At 39.1% G+C, this 17,755-nt stretch overlaps 1 protein-coding gene across 1 annotated transcript; it reads left to right on the top strand.

The window, feature by feature from the left end:
* The first annotated feature begins 1,036 nt into the window (after nt 1-1,036).
* On the top strand, nt 1,037-10,456 carry LOC145655533 (TOG array regulator of axonemal microtubules protein 1-like). The gene is made up of 13 exons (XM_081709054.1): nt 1,037-2,130; nt 2,649-2,712; nt 4,070-4,201; nt 4,452-4,786; nt 5,623-5,788; nt 5,884-6,096; nt 7,555-7,672; nt 7,891-7,996; nt 8,298-8,533; nt 8,916-9,074; nt 9,401-9,527; nt 10,001-10,113; nt 10,309-10,456. Exons 1-13 carry the CDS (start codon nt 1,096-1,098, stop codon nt 10,454-10,456), a joined length of 2,952 nt encoding a protein of 983 aa, XP_081565180.1. The 5' UTR covers nt 1,037-1,095.
* The last annotated feature ends 7,299 nt before the right edge of the window (nt 10,457-17,755 follow it).

The raw sequence follows: 17,755 nt of genomic DNA, 5'->3' as shown, positions 1-17,755 counted from the left end.
TTCTTAATGACTAATGAGGAGGGTGCAAGAGGATGCTTCCTGAAGTACATTATAATTTCCACATCTTGGTGGTGTTGAGATCCAGGTTGTTTAAGACACAGACACACTAAATTAGGTATATCTGGGAAAGTTCACTATTGGCTCACTCTAGGCTTAATTCTAAAACTAAAATATATATTTCTTTAACTTCACTTGGGATTCTCTGAATCTATGTAGACCCAGAACTAATGTATGCATCTGGTGTCTACAAAAAAGCTACAGTTCAGAATTACAAAATAACTCTATTTAATACCAAACATAGTTTGGAATCTGGAGGGTTCCATACACCCTGGAACATAACATTGTTTTAGTGTGGATGCAAAAGATGCAAAAGATTTGAAATTACCCACAAACCACGGACATACGGGTGAAATTTAGAAAACCTGCTGAGCTTTTTTTTAGAGTACAGACATCCATTGGGATTTTATACCATGTAAATGTCCTTAAACAGAGATATGGACGCAGAATAACGTTATTGTGAACAGCTACACATAAGAAGAGTTGTTGTATCGTTATAGGCCATTTGAATGAACATAATTTATGGTCCAATACGGTCAAGCATATTTGGTCACAATTCCCATATTTTCACGCGCGAGGTCGAATCTTCGCGGTTACGAGAACTCGCGTCACCATGGAAGCAGTTGTTTTTTGACATAGTGTTTTTTTGATTCCAGACGATGAACTGTGATGAACGATGGTCTGAGAAGAAAATTCCGAGCAAGTCTATGTGTTTACATATACCCAACTTTCAAGATCGTACTGGAATTCAAAAGAGGAAAGTGCTTTTTATTCTTGTTGGAGAACACAGTCTTTGTAAATATCCTAATTGTCAACAATACTGGACAGTGTTGCTTGAACTGTAGCGTTACTGCGATTGCGATTGCTAACCTAGGTTAACTAGCTTAGCTAGTTAGCTAACGGATTCTTTCCAAGTTGAGCTCCTGACAAACTGACTTGGTGATATAGCACCTATCCAACACGCTGCTGAAGTGCGCTAGCTAGCCAACTGGCTATATTGCTTTTCCAAATCAGTGATTGGATCAATGAGTCTGATCAATGATGATTTATGCGCTAATATCGCCGGAGTTACACGAACAACTCCTTGATCACGAGAACTACCAGAGCCGAACAAATGGGGTAGAAGAGCTGAAGAACATTATTTCAGAGCTGGACTTGAAAACCGTTTCCTCTGACAGTATTGTGGAATTCATCAATTTTTTACGTAGACTTCTGGATGATACAAACTTCAAAGTCTTGTATGGCACTTTACAGGTTATCAGCCTCCTGGTTCAAAACCTGGACTACGCCTTGGACAGACATTATAAACAGATTGTATGTGTGGCCCTCAAAACTTTGGGGGACGCACGGACTGTTCCCCGGAATGAGTACATGAATATTTTTCGTCACCTCATGAGGATTGTAGGTCCACAGAAAGTTTTGGAACTTGTAATAGGACAGCTAAGGCACAAAAATTCCAGAGTCAGAGAAGATGTCATCAACATCATCACAGCTGCTATGCTCACACACCCCAGAAAAGACTTCAATATCCCTAATCTGTGTTCTGTAGTGGCTCCTTATCTTGCAGACAATAAAAAGAGGGTCCGACATGCTGCTCTGGAGCTCTTTGCTGTTTTTGACTGCTGTCTTGACACAGGAAAAAAACAGCTACTCATGAAGGCCATTGACAGGTTGGACTTCACTGGAGATGTGGAGGGACTTATGGCTGCAGTACAGGCACGAAGAGCCAGACATATTCTCCCCCGATTGTCTGCAGATGGTATGGTGGAATACGCACTGGTCATCCCCAAGCCTGGTCAACGGCGAATACCTCAGTTTGGCTCTGGAGCTGACCTGAACTGGGTTATTAATGGAGGGAAAGTTAACAGTGCACAGAGCCACCACACAGAACCAGATTCGGATCGACTGAGTGGCTACGGCAGCTTTGGTTCTCTTACAGATGGCCTCCAGTCACACAAGAGAGTAGTTAGCGCTAGGAAGGCGAAAAACAAGCTACCCTGGGAGAGGTCTTTCCTCCCATGTTTAGTAAACAAGCAGCCTTGCAGTGCATCAAATGCAAAGTTATCTGATAAGGTGGGTGATTACCTCATGAAGTTAATTTTACATGCACACACAGAATTACAAAAAAGGAAAAATAAGGTTAAAAATGAGAGAATGTACTATTTTGAATGCAGCTCCAAACTCAACAAGCTACTTTACCTTTTTTTTCCTTTATGTAGCTGTGAATCTTATTTATTTGTGTTAGGCTACAAGTTTTCTATTCCATATTCCAATTTCCATCAACATTACTTCTTACATTACTGCCCTTCTGCAGACCTGAACTGTTTTGCCTAATGTGTAAGTTTTGAGTCACTTCATTTTTATAACATGACCCCCATTATTTTTCATGTTGAACTGTTTCAGTACTATTTTCATTGTAATTTAGTTGCATAAAATTGCACAATGTCCTGTACATTTTTGTTAAGAAAGCATTGTGTACTGAGCTACAACAGAACAGATGTCTATTTAAAAAAAGGAATATCATGGTTTGCTACATGCTTACTTATAAATGTTCAGTAATAAGGGACTGTTTTTTGTTGTTGCTGCTTTAGTTTAGTGTGGAAGATCTCACTACCTCCTTGAGGCTGAATCAGAAAAACTGTGGCACAAACTCTGGTAAGTAAATGTCTCTTTGTTTTCTCTTTGTGTCCTCTATTTTAGATTTGTCCTATTTTCTTACTAGGTTTTCAACATACAACCTATAAATACATGTTGATTTGTATTCCCATGTCTCTTGTGTCTTTTACTGTTTCTGCCTTTACTCATGCTTTCATTTTCACACCTTAAATTAGCAGCTAATTATCTAGCTAATTAGTGTGTGTGTGTGTGTGTGTGCGTGCGCGTGCGTGCGTGTGTGTGTGTGTGTTAATTTATCTGGACATTTGTCCTTGAACATGCCACCCAGACTTGTAACATGTAGGTCAAGACATGAAATGAAAATGTTAACTCATTGTTAAGTTTTAAATGTGTATGAGTACATGGAATACATTGAAGTGGGTTTCTATCAGTATTCGGACTGCTGCTATTAATATGGGCGTTCTTCAGTACTTTTCAATATTCCTGTACTTTATGGAAAAAAAATTTGGCATCATGAAAAATATCCTAAAATCCACACCGAAGCATTAACACAATGTAGCAGTGTGTGGATTATGAAACATGGGAGTAGTATTTATTAGAAACACTAGAGGAAGTCTGAATTTGAGTGTATTTCATGCTCCAGTACTAATTTTAGCAGTGATATGTTTGTAGATGACTGAGTAGAGCACACTAGAGTGGGCACCATGACCACCCACATGCAGGGTGGGTTTACGGTGAAACACATTATTTGTTGGGCAGTTTTGTTTAGCCTAGGATGATAATGCTTCCTACCATTGATATAGAAGCTTAGTATAATACTGGCTATACATGTATATTGATTATAGTTGTCACTTTGTCATTATTTTAACCCGCCCCAACAAACAAACAAAACATTGTCATGTTGCTTTGCTGGCTTCTGATACCACATCTAGATGGCTGCAAACGCAATCATCTATATAACATGGCTTCTTTAATATGCTGGGTGAAACAAGGCCAGTGTTGAGCTCTGGTGTGCTGCAGCGGTCTGTGTGATGTAAGGAATTTGTGATTTTTACCAAGTCCTATTTTAGTTGGCATTGACATTATAAGACTGCAGGCAAGACTAGACTTGAATCTTTTATTGCAGTCTGTTGATAAAAGATCCCACCTGCACTGTTCAAATCCAAGAAGAGCCTACAGAGGTCTCCTGTAAACAATGTAACCATATGATTAAGTTTTCTTAAAATTATGTTAAAGTCTTTAGTTATAAAATCTAAATTGCTATTGCTCACTTTTTGTTTACCGCTTAGTTGTTTTTTGGTATGCATTTGTAGTCTGATGTGTGCCTATTAGTTACATATGCTGAGCTGATGCTTCAAATTGTCCTCAAGTTTCCTGTTTCTGTTTCATTCTCCAGATTCAGTAGAGCCTTTCCAGCCCGATGCTCCAGGATGGAAAAGAGAGACAGTGGGTAGACTTTGTCGAAGCGGTAGCCTTGGTGCGGACCCAGATATTTTAAAAGCAGCTAATCTCAGTGATTCTGACAGAGGTGACTTGTTGATGTTGATTTTACTTTATTTATATATACAAAATGTAGAAAATAGCACATTTGCATAATTTTTGCAATAGATTTGTTTTGTTGTAAAATATTGCTAAATAGAATAATTGGAATCAAGGCATCACTTGACCATAAACTTCACTCACTGAGTGTCAAATGAAAGGAGCTACTGAACATTATTTGCTGCCAAATGAATAGTCATGGAAGATTCTCTTGAGAATAGATGCTCTTTTCCATACAGGTTTGCCCAAAGCCAACCGCTTGCTGTCTGGTAACCCCAGTGTAGAGCGCACCTTTTCAGTTCCTTCCAATCCACCCCCCCCCGGGTCTTTTCTGCTGCCCTCCTACCCTCTGGCCACTCTTCCGGGAGTGCAGCTGACTCCCACCCTGCCTCGTAGATGCCATGCAAACTCCTCACTGTCCATGTCCAATACATGGCCCAACAAGCGAGATACGATCCCTCGTCACAGGGACCCCAGCTCATGGGGGGATAAAACAGGTGAGGGCATAGCTACATTGCTTAGAAAATGTGTCTTTGTTCAGTGGGAAACTGCCAAAGCATTTTTGGCTCTTCAGTATTTAGCAGTGTCAGAATTAAAAATGAATCATACTGAAATATCAAATTGTATTGAAATGTAAGATTTCAGGATTCAATTAAAAAAAAAAAAGAAACTGAATCATTGTTGGGTCACACATTTACATGAGCTCTACTTAATCTGGAATGGATGTCTTGCTTTCAGTTATTCTTTGTTATATCTTTGTGATATCTAATCACATTTTGAGTAAGAACTTGATAGTTGGTAACAAGGATGCCAATTACAGGATGAAAATGTAAACTGTTTACTGTGATTGTAATGCAGCTGCCTTCACTTTTGACTGGTGTGTTTCTCCATATGTGAAGTACACAGAGGTTGATGTGGCTTTGCCTTAAACTGACACTTTTTTACCACCATGACAGGAGTTTTTGGCTTCACTGGTGCTCCCTGCTACCCTGGAGTGACTCTGTCCCCAGAACAGGAGGAGTTGGTAAGAAAACCCCCCAGGGAGCCACTGATTGGGGTGTATGGCCATGCTGTTTCAGCTGGCCATATGGATTCGGAAGAAAGCACTGAGCCAGAAAAAGCAGCGGTGAGACAATGTTTATTTTGTTTTATTGAACAATCTGCTAATATTTATTGATTCCCTTTACTTTAATCTTTCCTAACTTCAGCAGTGGTTTTTGAATGTGCTGTTGATATGGAATGACTTTGTTGCCAGTTTGACAGTAAAATTTTGATAAAATAACGATTTGATAAGATTTTAATGCAAATTGACTCCTACGTTGCATAATTTCAGTCCGGTCCTCCAGGTTCTGATTGACAGTCTTGAATAGAGATGCTATGTGGTTATTCATGTATGTGTATTTGTTGGAGAGGGTAAAGCCGTTTAGGTTTGCAAGGGTTAAGATGCATCAACATCGTCTGGAGCAGCAAGAAGTTCCGCCTATACAGGGGGAGTGGCAGAACATGCAACGATTGAAGCAGAACTTTAGACACATGGCATTTGACGTGGGCTCAGACGACACGGCATCTCTGAAAGGTAACGGTTGACCTCAATGAATGCTCCTCCTCGTGCTTACTGAGACTCATGGAAGCTCTGTAGTCACCATAGCCTGTTAATCTCCTTCCCATCAGATTTGCAGCGCAACGGTAGTGTTCTAGCATCCACGAAGGCTGAACTCCTGGATGATTTGCCCTCGAGCCCCAACAGCACACACGCACCCAGAAGCCTGGTCAAAAGTTTCATTCGTCCCAGCCCTCCCACGGCTCCTTCCAGACGCATGCTGCCACGACGCCAACAAGCCCCCAGTCTGAACAGAGCATGTCCACCCCTTTCAAACTGCTCTGGTGAGTGTCACCTGTTATTCTGCGCTTCATGCATGGTCACTGCTCTTGAGTAAATAGATTTGCTCTAAACGCTGTATCACACAATTGTGTTTTAAAGGCCCTGCACAGTTGTTTGTTTAAAAATGCAAAAAAACAAAAAAAAAAACAACCATATATATTCCAAAGAATGTTAAATATTCCAGTCACCTTCCTACTATCATTTTTTTAAACCATAAAACGACATTAAAAAGAGTGTTGTCCTTTTACCATTCTGCTGTTTGGGCGTGGACCTCAGAGGATTCATTGACAGCCTCTGTGTGAAAAGCTATTAGGGATTTTGGTCAACAGCAGAATCCTTGCTGTGTTTAAATAGACTAATCAATTAGAGGACACCACAGTTCGTATTTTAAGAATACATTTATAGCAATATCATCTGTGCATTTATTACATATTGATCATGTTTACATTAAAGCTATTAAGGAACGTTAGCTAACTAGCGTATATTCGGCTGGTTAATCAGGTCTAGCTAACAGGCTTTGACTACGCACGGAGAGAGCTAAACATGGGACAGGCAGAGACTGGTGGCAATTTCAAATAGTGTTGGTGTATCATAACGTTATAAAAAATACATTTGTTGACCCAAATTGCACAAAATTAGCAAACGTTTGCATGTACTAACGTTTTGTTATATTTTCCATTACTTGCTACGGTATTGAATAAAGTGTCGAATGAAAACAATGGCTGTTAATTAATATCAAAGACTTACTAACTTATCAATATTACCTCCAGTAAGTGTGGGGAAAGGTGTTGTGTTTCAGTTATAGTCGGCAGGCAAATCTAGAGCTGTATTGAGCTCAGTTTGCAAATTATTTCACAGTAAAATGCTTGCTACAAACTCTTGTATTGGGTGTCACTTAGACCCCAGAAAGAAATTTGAGCAACCTTGATTTGGTCTTGTTTGCTGGAATAAAATGTAGAGTAACCCTTTTCCCGTTTGTATACAAAAACTGAGCATTTGTATGTACATGTCATCTCTGTTCCTTGAAAAGAGCTATGTGCAGTGATTGAAGTGTAGTAGGGTCAGTTGATTTCACAGTTCATGTATATGCAATATTACATAGCTTATGATTCCCTATAGTCAATTAGTGTTATCTGTGACATCAAAGATAACACCACATAAAGTGTAAGTCCTAAATAGAAGTTAGGCGGTATAGAAAAAATAAAACAATTAGAGGTTGTTTTATGCACTCTACAATGCCCAATAACTACTGAACTGAAGCAGAAGTATGAAGATAATCACATACTTCCAGCTAATACAACATTTTGAGTAAGGAGAAAAAATACTGTGCAAGGCCATTAAATGTAGTTGGCCATCTTGAATAATGTTATGTTTTGCAGTCAAGTTGATTTGAAACAAAGTTGAACTGGTAGCCCTAAAATAAGTAGTCAGTTTGTTTGTGGTGCGGTATTCCTCTTTAGATGAACTCACACCAGGAACCCCCAGGAAGAATCCCCATGAGCAGCTGGCTTTGCGGCCGTTCTCTAAACCGGACCTTGCTGTCACTCAGAGCTTCAGACTGCTTAGCTCTGATGACTGGTAAATCTCATACCTGTAAAATTATGATGCATTTGGCTAGGGTCAAGTAAAACAGTTTAGTAATTTATGATTTTCTGCATATATGATACATATGCTTAGAAATTAGTAAAGTGATTTTATCACTATCACTTTTTTCCTTTTGTCCCCTCTTTCATAATCTTTTTTCAGTTATGATAACCTACTTTTACAGTTTGTGTTTGTCCAATATTTTCATACAGGGAGAAGAAGATTGATGGCCTGATACTCATGCGTAGTTTAGCACGGTATCACTCTGATGTGCTTAGTAGTAGGCTTCATGATGTCTGCCTTGTTCTTAATCAAGAGGTAAGTGACTATATCTGCTCACTATTGCGTCTGACTCCTTGTAACTTCCTGTGAATCTGTCTGATTCCTAAAATTAACCTATAATACCATTAAATTTTTTGTCATACACCATCAGCCTATGTTATTGAGACATTGCTGCCAAAAACTACACAGATCTTTCAGTAAAGTTAGTATAATGCTTGAAATTATTATAAAAATAATTTTCATCTAAGGGCATTTTAGATGCCATATTTAACTGTAATAATGAGTGATGAAGCCATTTCTTGGCATAACACAAGCTGGAATGTCTTCCTTCCCCCAGGTTCAGAACCTACGCTCTGGAGTGTCACGCGTGGCGGTGGTGACCTTGGGAGAGTTGTACTCTGGCCTGCAGAAAAGTATGGACCAGGAGGTGGAAGCTACAGCCAAGGTCCTCCTCCACAAAGCAGGAGAGTCCAATGCTTTTATTAGGCAGGATGTGGACACAGCCCTGGACTGCATGGTGCAGAACTGCACCCCCACCCGAAGCATGAACGCTCTTCTCGCTGGAGGACTCGGGTCAGTTAACTTGCAGTTAGCTTTCAGCTATAGCTTTCATCTAGCTGCAGCAGTCAAGAGGCCAACAAATGAGAGCGCTTTGGCTGCTGTTTGCTATTATTTTCACTTATCCTTTGGTGTTTCGAAATGTTTTTTGGCATTGGACAGTATTTTTGTTGATTTATCCTCTTAAAGATTTTTTTTAAAGCCATCAAATAGAATAGGATAATTTGATTATGCCTTTAGTTCATAGATAAGTGTATTAAGTTACTTTAAAGATGAAAGAGTTAAACATTGCACTGTATACATTGACTAGATTACTACATATTTGTTATTATGTCATACTTTTTTGAGTGCCTTTAAATATTTCCTTCTCTTTTCTCGTTTGTGTTCTCCTCAAAAGTCATTTGAATGCTGCAGTAAGAAAGTGCACTTCTCAGCATTTGGCTACTTTGATAGAAAAGATTGGCGCTGACCGCTTATTGTCTGGGACAAAAGGTGTGACTAATCGAATTCTACCTGCAGTCTCCAAATTGGCGCAAGACTCTTCCCAAGAAACCAGGTTGGTACCAGGATCAGATGGAAAACTATCAAAGCTTTTCACATGCCCAGATAGTAATCTTTTGGTTTATTCTTTTAGTCTCCTAACTATGACACTCTGAAGTCAGCAAATGCAGCTAAATTGTAGAGTAATAGAAGTTTTTTAGACACAGAGTGTCTTGGCAACTGGAATTGTGTCCTGGTAAAATAAATATACTAATAAATATTGGACTCTGCTTAATTGTAGTAAATGTAGTAGACTGGTACAATTTGTTGGTGTGCTGTGAGTCACCCTTAAGTTCCTCCCTCATGGTTCTCTCATGGGAACGGGGCTGTTATTTGTCTCAGGTACTTTGGTCGCCGCATGCTACTGTTCCTGTCGTCTCATCACGACTTTGATAAGATGGTGGAAAAGTACATCCCTACCAAAGACCTGCCCACCATCAGGGCCACTGTCCTCACTCTGAAATCCAAGGTGACAATTCAGCACAGTGTCTATTTGTATATATGATTAGGATTTTTAATTCCATTCAGCCACTATGCTGTAAGCTTACTGACTAAACAAAGCTTATTCACTAAACTTATTCACAGTATTAGTGAAACCCACCTCAGAGCTGACAAGGTAGACAAATGTTTTAAACAAATACTAAAGTACAGAGCAGTGCAAGGCACCACACATTGTACACAGCAGTATGTATATACAACAAATATATTAAGCCAAAATCATATATTAAAGATGTCAGTGTACAAAAAGATGAGGCAATACAGTTGTCTCCTAGTAAATAGTTTGTGATCTCCCATTATAATAGTTCAAATATTGTATTTACAGTAAGGTATAGATATTGCACAGTGCAGTCCCAGACCCAGTAGTTAGAAACAAAGTATGAAAGAACATTTGGTCTTCATTATCTGGAGAGTCATCACCCAGTGATGCTGATGTGGATTTAGGTCCCGGGTGAGAAGCCTCAGGATACCCCTTCAGCTCGAGGCAGGCGCTATATCCCTTGCGGTGGAATGAGGTATGCCTCCTCTATAAACCGTCAACCTCAGATTGTCAGCAGGTGAATTTTTAAACAATCAAAGCAAAAAACATGAGTTCCTATTGAAACTGCTTTAATCTTTCTACTTTTTGATGGTGATTATGTTGTTGTTGTTGTTGTTGTTGTTGTTGTTTTAAATTTATTGTAACCACATTCAATTTCTTTTTATTACAATAAACCAATCCTTACATTTTCTCTCTTGTTGTGTGTGTTCAGCAAAGATGCCAGCAAAGCACAGGTCCACAGCATTGCAGACAAGACCAAGTACATCAAACAGCTTAAATACACAGACAGGACAAGGTCCAGGTGTGGGATCCTCCCAACTGTACGTGGCGGGCCAAACCACATGACTCGCGGGAGATGAGCGTTCTGTGACACTTATTGCCAAGGTGCTATTTAAACAGACTGTGAGCACACAAGGGGTCACTGACTTATGGCATGAAGCTGAACTCAGAATCAGAACAGAATGACCTCAGCAGCACTCTAGGAAGCCAATCTGATATATTCAACACTTGCTGTCTGCAGAGATGCTGAGAAGTGCTTTGCCAATTCTGTTTGATGTGTTATGAGTTATGCTTAGAGTTATGATGCCCACAAGCTGCTGTCATTTGAGGTGCATTAGTGCTGGAGGACAGGTGGAGTTTAGCAAGTAAATATGGTTGTAGCCATATTATCAACAAGGATAATGGAGTTGAGCCTGTGCAGACTTTGCTAAGATGTTGTGTATACATTTGGCTGTCAGCTGGGCCATGCACTGGACTGACCAAGTATTTTTTCTTTAACTGGAATAAAAAAATTTAAATGTTTTCAAGAATAACACGCTTCATGTGATGTTTTATGGTTTATTGTTTAAAAAATTAATGATATAGAAGTCTATTTTGGTCATGACATCAGTATGGTAAAAAATTAAATACTGGAATTAATTAAAAAAATTAAATACATGGAACAGGATAATCACAACATGATTATACAACAAATTTAATTTATATATCCAAAATGTATTAATTTTATGAGATACAATCTAGTAGTTCCTTTCTGTGATATGAAAAATATTTTGTAAAAGGGTGCTATCTGTTGTAGTTACTGATTCTTATTTTCACTTCTTATATATATATATTCCTGTTAGATCATATAGAAAATTGGTCATTGTTAGTATGGCATACTCCCTTGTGTAACCCTTTTCTTTGACACGCCATCCAGCACAATATCCTTAGATTCAGCCTTAACCTTTAGGTCCTTATATGTATTGACACCCACAGTATAAGCTGTGCAATGACTGATAAATTATTTTTGCTTTATACACACTACTCCAGTGTGACATTTATTTCTGTGTTCCTTTCAATAAAAAATAATCACATCATTGTGGTACAAAGTTTCTTCAACAAAATTCCCTTGCTAAACAAGAGAATTCATTCTAAAAATGTGGATGTTGGCAGCTGTCCCTAAACATTGTCAATTCACATCAGAGTGTAACTGGCAAACTGTGAAGACTACTGCAGCTACACATTCTTCTGTTTGAAAATGTGTGAAGATGATCACTGTAGATCATTGAGGCACCTCTATCACTGCAGATCAAACTGCCACTGATTTTACCCCTGATTTCCACTACCTGAATGCACAGACTTTCATTCTTAAAAGGAATGAACTGAAATAAAATGCTATTTGAAAATAATTATTGCTCATACTCTGGGGAGCTCAGATTAGATTTTAGGACATTCTCATTTACAAACAGTCTATCTATTTTTCTATTTTTATTTTTCACTATCTCAGGAAATTGCCTATGTTTATAAATGCTTACAGCTGATGTCTGTCATGAACTGAAACAAAAAAGGGGTCAATCTGACATTTTAGAACTTGAAAGTTGTACAATGGATAAGATAATGTTGTCTTGACATCATGCTCAGAACAAAGAAACAGTAACCTCCCCAAGAAGCAAGAAACCTCCAGCATACACTTCCAAAAAGGCTCAGTAACTGGCAAAAGTGGCACAGTGACTTCTGTTGAGCTGTAACTCACAACCGCAAGGGCCTCTGTGAATTATGACTGCAATCTGAAGCATTAGTGCCTTTAATCTCATGAAAAAGCCTTAGCAGCACGCAGCCCATTGTCTGAAATAAGATAACCCAGCGCAACCTGGTTTTATGTGATAAAGGAGCCCTGACAAACAGAAACACAAGGTGTTACCTTTTTTGGCACATGTATGAAAAGCATGTGCAACGCACAATTATAAGTCAAGGTGAATCCCTGTGTAAAAGGACTGGGAAAAGTGAAATATATACTGGAGAGTGTGATGAATAATTAGGATCTTCTGAGTCTACTATATGGCACTTCTATTAACACTTATAATCATATCCATATTCTGCTATACAGTATCCATACGATGAGGGGTGGTGCCTGTGGTAGATTATGTTATATAGTTGTGCCTATAGTATTTGATTTGCTCCCCTGATAAGCCTTGTAATCCTGGAAATCCCTGCATTGTCATTTTAGTCACTCACTGGGAAGAGGTTGAGTTTTGTTAGAAGTTACAAGAGGTGGGTGTGGATTGTTTTACTTAGCCTTTATTGTTCTGCCAGTTCTGCCAGAGATTAAATCAAACAATATCACATGTGATATTGCTTTTATACAACAGTTCCACAAGTGCCATTTATTAGTTAACACTAATAATCTACAATATGTTATGATTTGTTTGTTTATTTACTAATTTATTTGGTTCTGTCAACACAAATAGCTCCGCAAATGGACTGGTACTGAACTGTCACCAAACAACACAAACATTTTCCCATAGGTTGCTACTTTGTGGAGGTTTATGTTACCACAGGCCGGCTACTTTTATAATGTACATTTATCTGCATGTTCCCATTTATTGTGCAAACAGAAAAATATGAGTCTGTTGACAAATCATTTGATGACGTGACTCTGATGAGATAACAGCAAATGTTACAATCTAAGATAGATAACAATTGTAATTAAGGGTTAATAAAATGCACTTGTAAAGCAGAGTACCATTATACTCTATATCAGCACTCATGAAATCTCTATCGTCTAATCAAAGAACTAACTGTTCTATAATAAACAATATCATTGGATTTTAATGTTGAGCTGAGTTTTGGTCTGTCTTGTTCTTGTTACTTTTACTTAATTTTCACAATAATACACACAACCATTTACATGGAACTCCAATTTCATTGTGCCAACCCTTCCGTTTTTGCACAATAAAAGATGTCTAAAAATGACCGCAACACACATTCCAAAGTCATAAAAAATATGTGATTGCGCTGGAAGTGACAGAGTGTACCTGGAGTCTCATTCAACCTCTTTCTTGATATTCTGCTGGAGATGCTTCCGAATTGACCTGTAAGAGGATAGAAACTGTCTGGGGGTTTATGAAACAGCCAGTGATAGAATGCATGTGTACATGTGTTTTGTATGAGAGAGAGATCGCAAGAGAGAGATGTAGAGAGATCTGGCTGCTTGCCCAGATTTTGGATATATAGCCTTAATGTTTAGCAGACACATTTAGGCCAAGATTTGCCACAACATGACAACAAATATGCCATGACAAGATTGGTTCATTTAGGCCAAGGCTAAATCTGATCCTGGCATTTCATCAGCATTTCTCCTGTGATATTTTATAGTGACACTTAATAAGGCTTGTAGAAATACAACCACCCAGAACCTTCAACTTCCCAAGAATCATTTTATATAATGTGAATGGTTAGTGGCTTTCATGGCTATGCAGAGACAATGGAAAGACCGTAGGTCCACCAAAAGCTTTAATCAGCTACTTTGGGTGGACCCACTTGCACATGAAAGCAGTAATTTAAATATTCAATCCATTAACTGCTTTATAGTTATGCAATTGTCTCCCCTCTATGATCACCACATCTGTCAGAGCATTTTCCCCTAGTCCTGTCTGAAGCAGAGCAGAGCCCTGATCGATGCTATTGTTTTTTGGGCAGGCTTTAGCAAGTGATTGCTTTCTCTTTACACGCTTCTCAGAAAAGACACGTTCTTTGTCTTGTGTTACTCAAAGGTGGTTCTGTGTGCTAAAACAACATCTTGACCTTTCAGCGATGCTGCCACACTGAAAAACAGAAGGCCAAGAAAAAAACAGCTTCTATTCTTAGACTCTCTGGCACTCTAAGTGCTTGCTGATACCTTGCTGACTGCAGTATTTCCTACACCTTTCCAACTGAGAGGCTCCTGAACTTGCAGCACCTCTGTCAATTAATCAATTGCATAACAAGAGTTCATCCACTCTATAATTGAGGGAGATACCCCCTCTAATCATTAACGCTCATCATTACAAAGACCATTAGTGTAAGCTGATGAAAAATTACTATTGGTCCTGATCAAACAAGGTTTCATAGACTTTAATGAGCACAGCAGACGCAAGGCTACACTGGGGGTCTGCAGCCTTTTGTAGTGCTTTTATTTTTAGGACTCATGTAAGGTGGTGCATGACCACCATGTGCATTGTAAGCTGTTGCCTTGGAAACAGGAGAAGCCATAGCACTGGCTGTGCAATGTTGCATCATTCATTGTTATAGCTTTCAAGAAAGCCCAGGTTGAGGAAATCATACATTCAAGCTTTAATGCATGCTTTCATACTAGTGCATAGTCCCAAAAAGCATTTGGAAATGGATGACAAACAGTGGCCACTGCATCCTCCTTAAGCCCAGAAAGCAAGAAGAAATTCTGAATATTGCAGCTAAGAAACCAATTTGTCAGTAGATCCAAATTTGGAAGACATTTCATGCCATGTCTGGTGTTCTTTGCAGTGATGACCAGTCTTACCTAAGCATTTCATTATTCACTGCTGATTTCCAGATATTTGTCACCTGGGATGCCCTACAGTGCTCCTTGCAGTCATAAGCACAGTTGCCCAATGAAATTCATTCAAACCAAGCTTCATTCAGCTAACTGACCTCTGGAAAGAAAAGGTGATCACAGCAGAGTACAGCTAGAACAGAGATAACCATTCTCAGGTCAGTTCAACTTCACAATCTCTTACCCTCTTTTGTACCAGGCCACATTTAAAGTGAATAAAAGTAAGAGGTAACTTGGCATCATTTGGTAGCAAGATTTGTTAACCACTAGACTGATTAAACTGTGCTTTATGTGCAATTATTTCTGAGGATACAAAGCACTCAAATAATCAGAATTTTTTGATGTTCATATTGTCTTCTATATTAAAGCAATTAAAATGTTGGTGGACTGATTCCATTTTCCAGCACAGTAATTTAGCCTTTATGTACTTATTCATGTGGAGCCAGACTATGATAAATCTCTCTCTCACACACTCACTCACTCACACACTCACTCACACACACACACACACACACACACACACACACACACACACACACACACACACACACACACACACACACACACACACACACACACACACACCCCACATAGCAAGTCATATGATACAGGACAAAAAAAGGTGCAGTAATTTTCTAATATGCAGTGTGAAGCACACTCTACGTTACCATGAACATCACAATTCCCCCTACAATTTTTTGCAATTTAAAAAAATATGCTGGGTGAAGTGATGTGTAACTCTGGACACATGATTCAAAGTAAACAATGCTTCGTCATGCTTCTCCACACCAGCCACTCCCCCACAGCAAGGGATGTTGGTGGCAGGGGACAAAAAAACCAGAGTGGTTTAACTAAATCCTTCTAATTGAACAGAATATACCACAGCAAAATTCGATGAAAGATGCAGTTCTTTTATTACAGCTCTTTTACACATGTCCATATTGAGAAACATGTCATTTTAAGTCTGCTGGCCTTAATATTTTATACATGGATGCAGCAGCTGGGAAGAGAATGTTTTTGTCAGTTGCTCTTCAGTTGTCCAGAGAGTACAGACAGCACATACCCTGGAACAAATGCAATTTCCCTCTTCATTAAAATGATTGTTTTTTTTTTATTATTATTATGCCAGAAATGGTTTCCAGCAACATGCTTTCCTTTCTCAAAACTGTGTTTGGACCACTCAAGGACCTATATTCACCCATTCCTCAGGCTATTTAAGTCTTTTTTTTTTCATAATCTTAATGCATATTCCATATGCAGGTTGTCAAGGTTCAGATGGCTTCCTGGACAGCAAAATGAAGGTTAAATGCACATTTATAATCAGTATGGAATAATGCATTCCATTTTGTGATTAGCGATAGACGTGGTTATTTTTACTCCATCCAGATTAATGAGGTCCATATTCTTATTGGTCCAGTTTCCCTAGAATGTTTGCATTTCTCCAGATTATTTGTCTTTGTATTGCTAATCCTAGCAAGCATTGTTATTATTACAAACTCAGCCTGTATTTAATCATCTTTTTTATTCATTTAGTCTTTTAATCATCTTTTCTTATACAGACACATACATAATAAGAGATGTGCAAAATGTTTGATGTATAGTCCATGTATCATATCCAAGAGCCTTTTATCCCTTTTAATGCCTTTTAAAAATCTTTTTTCCAGTGGCATATCAGAGTGTGATTCCTGCTATGCCAAAAGTATTATTACATATTTTTTCCTTTGGCTAGTTTCTGTTCCCATCTCTCCAGACTGCAAGCGTCCTGTGCTGTCCCATTTCTCTTTCACATTCTCTCTCTCTCTCCTGCCCTCTCTCTCACTCCAATAATAGCATACTTCCTGTGGCTCCTGTAGTTCCATTACTAACTGTAACGCTCTCTGAGATCCTAATCATGCTGTATCAAGTGTAGGTAGACACGAAAGCAAAGGGACCCAGTAAATTTTCATATGGTAGTTTACACCAAGATTTGTTTGGAGATCTGTTTTCTGTTGTGATATGTGGAACTGATATTAGCTTTTGATGAATTGCTATAAAGAAATATTATGAACCCATAGAGGGGTGTCATCATTTTTATTTGAAATATGAATGGATGCTGAGGAACACAAAGGTGGGAATACATGTGTAGGTTAAGTCAGGTTACAGTGTGATAAATCACTCCCACCGTCATTTAAACATGCTTTTCTAACCATAGTTTACTATACCATGTAATGGACACCTGAGTCTTAAGGTGGACCCCTAAAGCTACCAGTAAAATGACACTCATGAGTTAGGTGATGTTTCAGCAAGGTCCCTCGCTGTCTCTTGCAGACTCCTCTGCGGTGACTCTGCGGCGGCGCACTGGCTCAGATGAAACCACGTTTCCCCTTTACCCTTCAGGCGTACGGCGTGGCTGGTTCTTTCTGTCACCTGGAATGGACCTGTCCACCTCGGCTCACTCCATTTTCTCTTGATGACTCTCAGCAGCACCCAGTCCCTAACGGGTATCGTCTGGGTTTGTCTGCTCCCTGTCCGGTCCCCCTCCTGCGTGGAGAAAGCTGAAACGATACTTTGCAATTCATTAAAGTATGATGTGTGTGTGAGATGTCTTTGTTTTCTCATTTATTGTTAAGGGTCCCTGGGGTCCTGGAAGTCCTCGACCTGTCTGCAATTCAAAAGGGGTAAAACCAGTTGTTGCATTTACTGAACATCTCATTTGCATTAATGCCAAAGGGAAGGTGTCAACCAAATTTAATTTTGTCTGTGCACAGATTTTGGCCACGTACGTGTACCCCTGTGCTGAGTCCACCATGTCTGTGTAGTCAATTACTATCTCTTCCCCTGGTGTTAATGA

The sequence above is a fragment of the Electrophorus electricus genome, unplaced genomic scaffold (genome assembly GCF_041902795.1).
Source record: "Electrophorus electricus isolate QZ-2024a unplaced genomic scaffold, ASM4190279v1 Scaffold27, whole genome shotgun sequence".
Taxonomy (NCBI): domain Eukaryota; kingdom Metazoa; phylum Chordata; class Actinopteri; order Gymnotiformes; family Gymnotidae; genus Electrophorus; species Electrophorus electricus.
The sequence above is the reverse complement of the archived record's forward strand: the minus strand, read 5'-3'. Positions and strand labels throughout refer to the sequence as shown.